This window comes from Macadamia integrifolia, chromosome 5, assembly GCF_013358625.1.
Source record: "Macadamia integrifolia cultivar HAES 741 chromosome 5, SCU_Mint_v3, whole genome shotgun sequence".
In the NCBI taxonomy this organism is placed as follows: Eukaryota; Viridiplantae; Streptophyta; class Magnoliopsida; order Proteales; family Proteaceae; genus Macadamia; species Macadamia integrifolia.
The window spans coordinates 26,045,969-26,058,043 of NC_056561.1; the positions used below are offsets into that span (position 1 = coordinate 26,045,969).

Sequence of the window (12,075 nt, forward strand, 5' to 3'; positions counted from 1 at the left end):
AAAGGCAGAGAGGGGAGAACTTGATGATGAAGACAGTGATAGTGATGATGATAAGGTTACGAACATTGCAAATGTGGTATGGAAAGCATATCGAAAACAAATTGCAAATCAGATTAAAGAAGCCTATCATAATTGATGTTGAGCATATGTGTTTATTCTGTGCTTCAATCAGTGGGACAAATTCTATAGATGGACAACCAATTAGGCGTGATCTTTAGCTTTCATTCGGGCCCCACATTTTCAGATATAGTCATTTTCCCACATAATTTTTAAAGTTATAGAAATCATTATGTCCATTGGCATATCAAACCTATTTTTTATTCTACAAATTATTTGTCTAGTTGTTACCAAACAGTTTTTTGTTTTTTTACCAAAAATGGTTTTTATTATTAATCAAAAAGCTCCCGGCGAGGATGGAACTCGCGACCTTTCGCTTACGAAGCGAACGCACTACCACTATGCTACGGAAGCAAGACTTACTAATAAAATTAATATTTAGTGAAAGTTTAAACTTTCACAGTTGTTCTACTTAATTCAGATGTTCCGAAAGTTGGAAGTAAAAACAACTCGAGTTTCGAATTTCGATTGTAAAGAAAGAGACGAAGAAAATGTGCGGGATAGCTTTGATTATCTCCGGTGTGAGAATCGATTTGTCTCTTTTGCTTTCTGATTACAGACCTCCTCCCGAGACTCACGAGGTAATAACAATACTCACGTACACGTACTCTTGAAGTCTTAATCCAAATGAGCCGACAACTGCTCTCTTTTTGTTCAATTGCCTTTCCTTTTAATTTTCTCGATTTATTTTCCAGTACAAGTTATTTAACCATTAAGTAGCTAAAGTGGTTTTACATGAAAAATTCTGCAACTTGTCGGATCAACCATTCCGACCATCCCTCGCGTGACAGACCAAACAATCAATCTCATCGAAACTGAAAATTTCTTCTGTTTCCCCGACCATTACCCTACTGCACAATGCAAGAAATGAAAATCCCACCAAGGCTCAAAGGAATGGATTAGGCGATAGGTAGTTTGCACTCAGGGTGGGAAAACATGTAAAAAACAACAGCCTGTGGTGGTCTAGGTGTGAAAAAGTTCTTCAAGGTTCAGACTCAGAACTTAGTCACTTCCCACGAAGTTTGAAAATTAGAAAACAAAATCCTTCAGTCATATTAGCTTCTTCTCTGATGGAAATGTCTGTGATACTTCATGTGTTTGTAAAGGTTATACTTTATAGGAGGGTTGTTTTTATTCATAGCCTCTGTATAGCTAATTGAGAGTAAATCTTCTATAATTTTGGAGAGGCAAGACTTCAGTTGTGATCCAAACTCTATTGGATAATTTCTTGGACCTGGGAGTGAACCACTTATCCATTTACTTAAGTCTCTGGAATGGATTAAAATAATTAATACTGCATCAGTTCCAAAGCCTAGTGAATTAAGATTGACCTACCACCCACCTGGACAGGTTACAATTATAGTTGTTCGAGGAAAATATGGATGGTGGTAACATTGTTTTCCCACCTCCATTCCCAAAAGTATGACGAATAAGTTTTTATAGGCATAAAAAACTCTCAACTAGAATTGTTTACACTGTGGTAGTAGTTTCCCGAATTGTCCAATAATTCCGTAGTAAAAATAACAGAGTATCAGCTGGTTCAGTCTAATTGGGTAGAAGGATTCAGCCCTCAAAATATCAAACAAAGTTGATGGCCCAATCTGGAATAACACCAATTCTTGATTTAAGGCTGAAATGGGAGATTTCTGGAACTAATATCACCAAGGCTCAGAACCACTACAAATCACCTTTGAGTGGGGTTCCTTAGGTGGGGAATGGAATCTCAAAAGTTCATCACAACAGTCCCAAGGACTGATGAGATTGACAGCTGTAAGGGTTTCAGCGGAAAACCCTCAAGAAAGGGAGCTGCAGGTGCTTGTATGTGTCCTCTTATCAGCAACAATGGTAGCAGTAATTGGGTTGCAATTGATGGAATAATAGTGTTGATCAACAGCTTCTATGGAGAGCTTGACGGATCTCAGTAGGTCAGAAAATAGCGCTCATGGTATGGGATCGATTGGAGAAGAGAAAGGGGAAGAAGGATAATGCCAATCTTAGCCAAGGGTATCTCATCTCATCCAAAGATCTCTCACCTCACTGCCTCTCACAGATTCTCATTGCACCAAGTAAGCAAATTCTTCATTCATTAAATCATGGGGGAGACTCTAAGTTCCCCTTGTACATATAGAAAGAAACTTTCCTAAAATTGAAATTAGAAAGTATACAAAAACGAAAGAAACTAGAAGCCTCCTACAGGTAAGGATGAGACTTGTTCCCTAAGCAACTTTAGTCAAACATAGTCTTGTCTAAGTAAATAAAAGACTGACATAAAAAGGAAACAAAGACTAAAAGTAAAAAAAGGAAACAATCTTAACCAAAATATAGCTTGCAGCTCAAGCTAACTAAGTCCCACGATTTGGCTTTGAGTGAGCCACAACACCCAGCCTTTGCTGGTTGGCCCTATGGCCCATGGATCTGCCCACTCGATTGCCTCATGGGCTAGATCCTTTTTGACCCTTGCATCTATACTTCAAGCCCAAGAATCGATCTACATCAAGAAGGCATGAGTTTTGCAAGCTTTAAACATGCACTTCAGTTAGGCTTTATACTAATCTGAACACAAAGGGGAACTATCTATAAGATAGCTAAAATGAGAAAAAGGAAGACCTGATATTTGGACCATGTTATATGTATTAAAAGTGAGGATGGTGGAGTACTAATAAGAGATATGGACATTGAGGAGAGGTGGGGAGAGTACTTCTACGGCCTGCTTAATGGAGACTTCTTGTGTAATAGGGCACCAAAAGGCTACACTACTCATTTTAACACCACATGGCATAGATATAGATGCAAAATTAGGATGTCTGAAGTAAAGGGAGCTTTAAGAAAGATGAAAGTAGGTAAGGCCCCAAGCCTAGATGGGGTCTCTATTAAGTGTGGAAGAGTGTAGGAAGCTGTGGTTTATCTTGGATAACCAAGCTGTTTAACAAGATTATGGCCACAAAGAAGATGCTAGATGAATGGAGGTGAAGTATTGTGGTACCGGTATTTACAAAATAAAGGTGATGTTTAGAGATGCAATAAGTATAAGGCATAAATTGATGCCACACGATGAAGTTATTGGAGAGGATTATTGAAACCTACCTGAGAAAGGAAACTACCATTTCGGAAAACCTGTTTGATTTTATACTGGTAAAGTGGTAGATCCATGATATAAGCTATTTACTTATTTAGGAGAATCATGGAGATATTTAGAGATGGCATGAAGTATCTTCATATGGTCTTTATTAACCTAGAAAACGCTTATGATAGAGTCCCTTGAGAGTTAATCTGACATGTACTAGAGAAGAGTTTTCAGGTAAATATGTGGACATAATTAAAGATATGTGCGATGATGTGGTGACTAATGTAAGAATGGTGGGGTCAAGGTAGGGAATTAGATCAGCTTTAAGCCCTTATCTGTTTGTGCTTGTCATTTGATGACTTAACCAGACGCATCCAAGGTGAGGTTCCTTGGTGTATACTTTTTGCTATAGTAGATGAGAGTTATGAGACAAAAGTAGGGATTAACACCGAGGTGAAATTTTGGAGATTAGCATTGGAATCAAAAGGTCTGAAGATAAGTAGAATTAAGACGTAATATATGGTGTGTAACTTTAGCCATACTAGGACGGGTAATGAGGTGGTGAATATTGCTAAGAGGGAGATTCCTCAAAATGAGTATTTTAGATACCTAGGATGAATCGTAAGTAAAGAAGGTGACATAGAGGATGGCAGTGCCTAGAGAATTAAAATAGGGTGGATGAAGTGGAGAGGTGCGTTCGGAGTGTTGTGTGATCGGCTTATTCCTTTTAATCTTAAAGGAAATCTTTTATAAGATTTCATTCGTCCAGCTATGATGTATGTCACGGAATGTTGGGCAATTAAGAAGTGTCATATAAATAAACTACGTGTAGTGGAGATGAGGATGTTGAGATGGATGTGTGGGAAAACTAGGAGGGATAAAAGAAGGAACAACCATATTAGAGCTGATGTGGGAGTAGCTCCGATTAATGATAAGCTTAGAGAGAGTCGTTTGAGGTGGCATTGCCATGTCCAACAGAGGCCTTTGGATGCCCTAGTACAAAGAAGTGACTTCATTCAGATTTAGGGATACAGAAGAGGCAATGGCAGACCTAAAATAACCATAGGAGAAGTGGTGAAGAAAGAAAATCTTAGCTTAGGCCTCGTATCTTGTATGACTTCAAGTAGAGCTGATTAGAGAGCAAGGATCCATGTGGCCACCCCATTTAGTTGGGATAAGGCTATGTTGTTGTTGTTTTTGTGTAAACAACATTAAGGTAGAATCTGTTGGCTCCCGGTGAATGCTGGATCGCCGAACTCGAATGTCTGTAGTCCATCATATTGTAACACCAAAATAATTGGCACAATTAGAGTTCTTAGAGATTTTAAAGAAGACATGTTGCCAAGTTTCCTTAATATCTTAGAGATGCCACCATTGGGTCAACTATATATGGACTATCAGATGGGTTATGCAGATTGTAATTATCTGAAGCAATGGAATTGAAATTGGAAGTGTATCGTTTGGAGTGTAAGCAGTAATTTTCCGTTTCTTAACAAAGGAACTTTGGTCATTAGGTTTCTGGATAGTTAGGGTGCTTTTCAACTGGTTATCCATCCCATGATAGTTAAAATTCAAGTATTCACATCCTTTGATTGTCAGGCACCCATATATTCTATGGAAGCGGGCAGGCCGATTTTGTCTAATCGTAAATAGTCTGGTGAATTTTCTTTGGCCTTCTCCACCGGAAAGCATCTTCTACATGGCATGTGCCTCTTTTCTTCTTATCAAAATAAGCTGTATTATATTTTCAACTTTTCCAATGTCTTTCATATTTTTTAATGAATAAGTGGATGATTCATATTAATAATGGGAGAAGCCTGATGACTCTACTCAGAACTTACATGGTCTTTTGAAGGTTTATTTTAATTGAACTTAAGAAAGTACTCAGATAAAAATGATTGCAACACTGAATCCTTTTGGGCATGTCATAGTCCAGCCACCTGAATTCCTTTTAAGAAGTTGCCCCTGGAACACTAAAACAAATTTTAATCTTTCCAATTACTATATATGCATCCTATCCTTCCATTGTTATAATATCTGCTTTCGATCTTTATTGAAAAGGAGGGTTTTAAAGAAGGTGAACAAATGATTATATTATTTGAGAGGATGATGGTATTTGGGTAACATTGGTGCATTATGGTTGCCTTCTTGTATGCCTTTTAGAAATAATATCCCAACAAAAAAAAAAAAAAAAAAAAAAAAAATCTTGGTATTATTGCGAGAGTGTATCCGTACTCCTGAGTTACTTTGGATATCTGTCTGCAGGTGGACCAGCCAGAGTTATCAGTGGATGATCTTAAAGCAGCTCTCCTTAGAAGGGGTCCTGATAACCTAGGATGCAAGAAAATTTTCCTTCAGTTAAAGAGTTCAAGTTCAGTTGAAGAACTGGCACTCCTGTCTCACCTTGATGTAGAAAAGGTAATCAAGAGGGAGAGGTCCTGTTTGTACTTCTCTGAGATGAACAATGTTCACATCGTTTCGGAAAATGAAGTGTCTTGGACACAACACAGTCATTGTACTGCAACAAAATCTGTGGCTGAACTTCACTTCCTTGACAATCATTGTACTGCAACAAATTCTGTGGCTGAACTTCACTTCCTTGGTGCAACATTGCAACTCAGGGGAATTAATCCAGTTTTTCAACCTTTGGTAGATACTTCCTGCAATGTCCTTGTTTATAATGGTATGTTATCCTTGAAGGATAATTGGACGGAATTTATATGTTACGTGTGGTTTCTTTTATTGATTTCATGAGTTAATTGTGATGGTGTCACCATATTGCTAATGCTTGTTGAATTGTTGGGGCCCTAGTTGTATGCATTCCCCATCTTACTCAGATTGTGAAGTTTAAGGTATCTTTTTTGTGTTCGTTAGTCTCAAAATGAGAAAACTTATTTACTTATTCTTCTGACCTATGAAAAGAAATTCTTTCAGTAGAAAGGACCAAATAACTCTTGCTTCCCCATAAGGAATCAATTGGCGCAAGCTACACCAAATCAGCTCTAACAACTATTGACTTTGCTAACTCATCTGCAAGGGAGTTAGCAATAGTTGTTGTTCTAACTTAGTGATATGCCCAAAGAATTAGCAACACCTCTAATCTGTCTCAAGATGTAAACTATGGGCCTTTCCTGTCATGAACCCAACCTACAATCAAAAGTAGAGCCACCCTCTACCAAAAAACACCAAACAACAAGGACAACAAACAGCTTGTTTAAGACCCTTGAGGAGGGAATAAAACATAATTTAACAATGATATGCTCAGCTATATTCTCATTTATAATATTGAGTTGGTAGTTGGTACTGAATGATTAGATCTTTTCAGTTCATACTAACATTAATATATAAAGTGCATAACATCATTGAGATCGATGTTGGTTTCAGTTTCAAAGTTGATCAATTAGGAAACCAACACATTTCAAAAATGTTGTGCTGATGTCTTAACAAAGTTGTAAAACCTTGAAACATTACAATTCATCAAGGGGATGGGGTCGCAAGAATTTATGAAATATCGACAAAAAGTTCTGGATGCTGAAAAGTGCAGGGAGGGGGCATCTGTAAACAATCTAAGTCATTTTATCCCTATAGAAATATATCAAATGAGAGAAAAAATAAAGAAAAATGGCTTCATTGAAACCTAATATTCAACGATTGTAACAATTCCCCTTACAATAAAAATTTTTCTCACTCATATTGTAAAAAATGGATGGTCACCAATTTATAATCTCAAAATCATTTATTTTTTTATCTGTTTCATTCGGTTTGGTTTGGATCGGTTTTCAGCCGGTCCCAACATACGTTAGTCCAAAGCATGGCCCCTGGCCTAGATGCTTTTTTTTGGGGGGGGGGTGCAAAATGACCACCAGCCCCCATGAAATGCAAAATGATGCCCCAATTGATGCTTCCTCATGTGCTCCTATAGGCTCCAGGAAACATTTCCCCAAAAATTAAATAGCACATTTTCATAGTTAAGACATACTTAGAGTCAAACATCGTAATTGTGCTTTTTCTGGTCCTAATATGTTTACTAATTTACCCTTTTTGTTTTTTTGACCTTTACTAATTTTTTTTTCTGTACCCAATGCACAAGGCTCCCGTCACTGCAAGGTTTGGGCAAGGTCATAATGTAGGCAGCCTTACCCTTGCTTTGCAGAGAGGCTGTTTCCTAGTTTGGATCTGTGACCATTTAGTCACAATGGAGCAACCTTGCCATTGCACGAAGGTCCACCCTCAAAATCTTATATCTATATTAAATATGGGAAGTGGTTCTCTGTTTGGGAGCACTGATGTAGCCATGTAGGCCACGCTCCCGGACATAGTTCTTTTTCCCATTAAATATATATCATAACAAAACCTTCATAATTGCTTAGGTAGCTATATTGTATCAGATAAAACTCTTATCTGTTTGTCGCCCTAAGTCTGAACGGGGTCTGGGACTTTGTAGAATTCATGATGTTAACTCTGCGGGTACCCTTAAGCTCATCTGGAAGCTAGTCTCTAAGAAAAATAGCATTTGGATTTCCTGGGTCTATTCTTCTCTTCTTCGTAAAGACTCCCTCTGGATAGTATTCCCTCACTCCGATGCTTCTTGGATTTGGCGTAACATTCTTAACCTTCATTCTCCTGCCTTAGAACCATCTGTTCCTTTGTCGTTGATGGTCTTTCCACTTCCCTTTGGATGGAGAATTGGCACCCTTTTGGAGTTCTCCTCCCCCTAGTAGGATGCAGGTTTGCACACTCTTCGGGTCTAGATAAGTATGCCTTCGTTTCCTCCATCATATCTAATGGTGCTTGGACCACCCCCCATCTTCCTCTCCCCCTCTCTCCCTCCCTGATATGGATCCGAGTTCTAAAATTGGAATCGGATTGCTTATGGACCCCTTCGATTGACAAATAGCCCAAATTTAGTAACCAGTGACAATTCCGTAATATTCTAGAAATTCCAAGGGGCTGTTTGTAACAAAGAAAACAATGGGACATTGGGACTTAATAGGGTTTACTATTTATAGTTCAGGGACAAACTTGGAACTAAAAGGAAATTAAGGATAAAGGAGAATATGGGAGAAAGAGAGGGGTACTAAGGGAAAAGAGGAATTAAAGAGTCTTGACAACCCACGATGATGGTTGTCTTCAACCTCCAGCTAAGAATAACAAGGCGGAAGTCCAAGGGGTCTCCAGGTGGAGAGAAATCCCTCAATAGGTATCTGATGGGTCTGAAATTTTAGTGAGAGACTCTACACTCATAAAGCTCTTGATTGTAAGCAACCATAACAACTAGCGATTGCAAGATCTAGGGCTGCTGGAGCTTAGGTTCCGACCTGAAATCTGGTTTTAATCTCAAGATGGAAGTTGTTTTCAAGCAATGTTTCCTATGGTTCAAGTCGTCCTTGGGAGTAGAAGCAGAGCCCCAAATATGAGCTCGTAACTAGAAGGAACCAAGGAGTTCCAACGATTCTCTTCCAACCAATAGTACTGCTAGCTATAGGGATCAAGGATGAAAAAAAGATGGGAAATAAGGGGTATTGATAATAAAGAGGAAATAAAGGCATGGGGAAGCAAAACAGCAAAGGGGAAGAAGAGAAACGAGAAGAAAAAGATAAGAAGAGAGAGAGAGAGAGAGAGAGAGAGAGAGAGAGAGAGAATCACACAAGGGGGGAGGTCACACGACCTAGGTTTGCAACTACCCGGCACCAAAACAGTTCAATTCAATTCAATTCATTTTAAAAAACATGCTTAACAAGTTTGATGCAGATATGCACCCATGGAGCAATCCATACCCATATGGGTATCCAAACAGAGATGAACCGGATCAATATTTGAGTTTTTGGTCAAGTAGGAATTTAGTAGTTATTTTATTTAGGAGAATAATATCTTTACTTTATTTTAGGAAGTTGAGTATGTAGGAGTTAGAGTTGGTTTAGGATGTTTTCCTTTTTTGAACTTATTTCCTTCTAGCACTTGTTTCCTTTAGAGTCTAAGTAGGAGTTAATTTTTTTCTTTAAATACTTGTAACCACTGATTGAAAAGACAGATTGAAGAATGAAGTTATGAGTTGATATTATGGTGCGTACGATTCCCCTTTCTCCCCCCTTCTTGATGTGACTCTTCTCCCTCTCCCCTACAACTCTGACACCTATCTTAGGGATTTCTTCTCTACCCATACCCTCCCTCCATCAAGTGGTATCAGAGCCGAAGGATCCACTCCTTTGTCCTCGTTTCCTTCTCATCATCCCCCCATTCTATGTTTTGATATTTACCGTGACTGAGAACAACCCCAGAAAAAAAGTCTTTGTTGCACCAATAAAGAAATCGAACCAGAACCTCAGCCCCTTCCTTCGAATTCCAGTCACAACCCCACCGCTCTCCCTTTCAGCAGCCTTCATCATCCTTTTTTCTAGAATACTGCTAGTAAAAAAAAAAAATCCACAGCAAACCCTTACCGCACCCATTTGTCCCATATGTTACCTTCGATCTTTAGGGTTCCAGGTTGTGAACAAAAAGAAGCAGCAATAGAACAAGAAGAAGAAAAGAAGAGACAGAAAACAGAAACAAAGAAAAACATACCTGGTTCCTATGGGTACATTCTAATATTTGGGGTCCATCCCACTATGTGTTTATTAATGGTTATCGGTGGTTTGTCTCTTTTATTGATTGTCATTCTCAGACCACTTGGGTTTATATGATGCGAAACAAGAGCACACCTTCTATTTCTTTCAGTAGTTTTACCGCATGGTTCTGACTTAGTTCGATGCTACCATTAAGATCCTTTGAAGCGACAATGGCCGTGAATACTTCAAAGGGTCCTTTTAGGCATACCTTTCCGTTCATAGGATGATCCATCAGATTAGTTGTGTGGATACTCCAGCTCAGAATGGGGTTGCTGAGCGGAAGAATTGCCACCTTTGTGAGGTAGCACACTCTCTTATATTTGAGAGGCATGTTCCTCCCCAGTACTGGAGTGACGCTATTCTCATTGCTGCATTTCTTATCAACCGAATGCCTTCTCGGGTCTATTCCTTCCGCTCCCCTTTGGATCTTCTCCAAGGTTCCCGCTGCTTTTCCTGTTCCTTTTAAGGTATTCAGTAGTGTTTGCTATGCTCGTGATCATCATCCTCATGGAAATTTTGATCTTCTTAGTCTGCGGTGCATTTTTCTGGGTATGCTACTCAGAAAGGCCATTGGTGTTTTCATCCTCCTCCTCGGCGTTGGTTTGTGACTATAGATGTTGTCTTTCACAAATCTGCGTTATATTACACTGCGACACCTCTTTAAGGGGTTTCTCCTTCCATTGTGGAAGTTGTGCCGCTGCCTCTTGAACTTGCTATCCCTGCCAGTATCCCGTTTGAGGGGGATAATGACACTCCTACTTCGCCTCGGTCAGAGATACGTTTGTATAGTCACAGATAGCAGACTCAGACCACTACATATCTAGCGTTTACCCTACCATGCCAGTTTTATTCTCTCGAGCCTGATCCTATCCCCTTGGACTCAGGTAATTCTCCTCTTGTTGATCCGTATTTTGAGTTGCTTATTGCTGTTCATAAAAGCACTAGGTCTTGTACTTTACATTCTATTGCTAAAACTATTTCTTATGACTCACTTTCTCCTCCCTACTATAGTTTTGTGTCTTTTCTTTCCTTTGTGTCCATTCCTCATACTTGGTAAGAAGCGAGTGCATAATGCATGTAGCTATGGTTGAAGGATGCAAGCTCTGAAGAAGAATGACACATGAGATTTGGTGTGTCTTCCCTCACAAAAAAAGACAGTTGGGTGTAAGTGGGTCTTTATAGTAAAACAAAAGGCTGATGGTATAGTGGATTGGTACAAGGCTAGGCTTCACTCAGACTTATGGTATTGACTACCAGGAGACTTTTTCTCCAGTTGCTACGATGAGCACAATTCATGTTATTTTAGTTTATGCTGCTAACTTAGATTGGGATCTCCAATAACTAGATGTGAAGAATGCCTTCCTTCATGGGGAACTTAAGGATAAAATGTATATGGAGATTCCTCCTGGGTTCACTTGCTCCAAAACCTAAGGGAAGGTATGCAAGCTGAAGTGTGCGTTGCATGGGCTGATGTAATCCTCTCATGCTTGGTTTTGGCTTTTCCATAAGGCTATGGTTGCTATAGGCTACTCTCAAAGCAATGACGACCACACTCTGTTCATCAAGGGATCTGACTGGAAGATTGCTATCCTGATAGTCTATGTAGATGATATTATTATTATTGATGATGATCTGACAGAAATATCGCCTTAAGGGATACTTAAGTGAGGAATTCGAGATCAAAGATCTAGGACAACATCGTTACTTCGTTGGCATTGAATTTGCTAGGTCTTCTCGTGGGATCTATTTGTCTCAGTAGAATTATGTGTTTGATCTTCTTTCTGAGACATACATGTTGGGGTGTAAGCCGGCGGACACTCTTATTGAAGTGGTCACCTGAGTAGCAAGGAAGGTGATCCTATGTATAAGGGGAGATATCAGAGATTAGTGGAGCACTTGATCTATCTTTCTCATACATGTCCTGACATAGCATTTGTCGTCAACCTAGTTACTCAGTACATGCATGATCCCTACTCGACTCATATGAAAGCTGTGCTATGTATTCTCTAGTACTTGAAATATGCCCCAGGACGTGGCATCATTTTTTCTACATGATCACTTTCGGGTGGAGGCCTTCATGGATGTTGATTGGTCAGGTTACTATGATGACCGCAGGTCTACTACTGGTTATTGTACCTTTGTTGGTGGTGATCTTATCATATTGTGAAGCAAGAAGCAAGCCGTGGTTGCCCGTTCAAGTGCAGAAGCAGAGTTCCATAGGAATACATACTATGACACTTGGCATTTGTGAGCTCCTATGGCTTCATGGTCTTCTCACAAATTTGG

At 39.3% G+C, this 12,075-nt stretch overlaps 1 protein-coding gene and 1 non-coding gene across 4 annotated transcripts in view; one reads left to right on the forward strand and one right to left on the reverse strand.

The window, feature by feature from the left end:
- Positions 1–399: 399 nt before the first annotated feature.
- On the reverse strand, positions 400–471 carry TRNAT-CGU. Its single transcript has one exon. It is a non-coding gene; the product is annotated as a tRNA-Thr (tRNA).
- A 78-nt stretch (positions 472–549) lies between these two features.
- LOC122078703 (asparagine synthetase domain-containing protein 1) overlaps positions 550–12,075 on the forward strand; it is an 80,256-nt gene continuing 68,730 nt past the window's right edge. For all 3 annotated transcript variants that reach the window (XM_042644802.1, XM_042644801.1, XM_042644803.1), the window contains exons 1-2: positions 550–698; positions 5,447–5,864. In XM_042644802.1, coding sequence (XP_042500736.1) covers positions 609–698; positions 5,447–5,864 — 508 coding nt within the window. In that variant the 5' untranslated portion in view covers positions 550–608. The remainder of the gene's footprint in view (positions 699–5,446; positions 5,865–12,075) is intronic.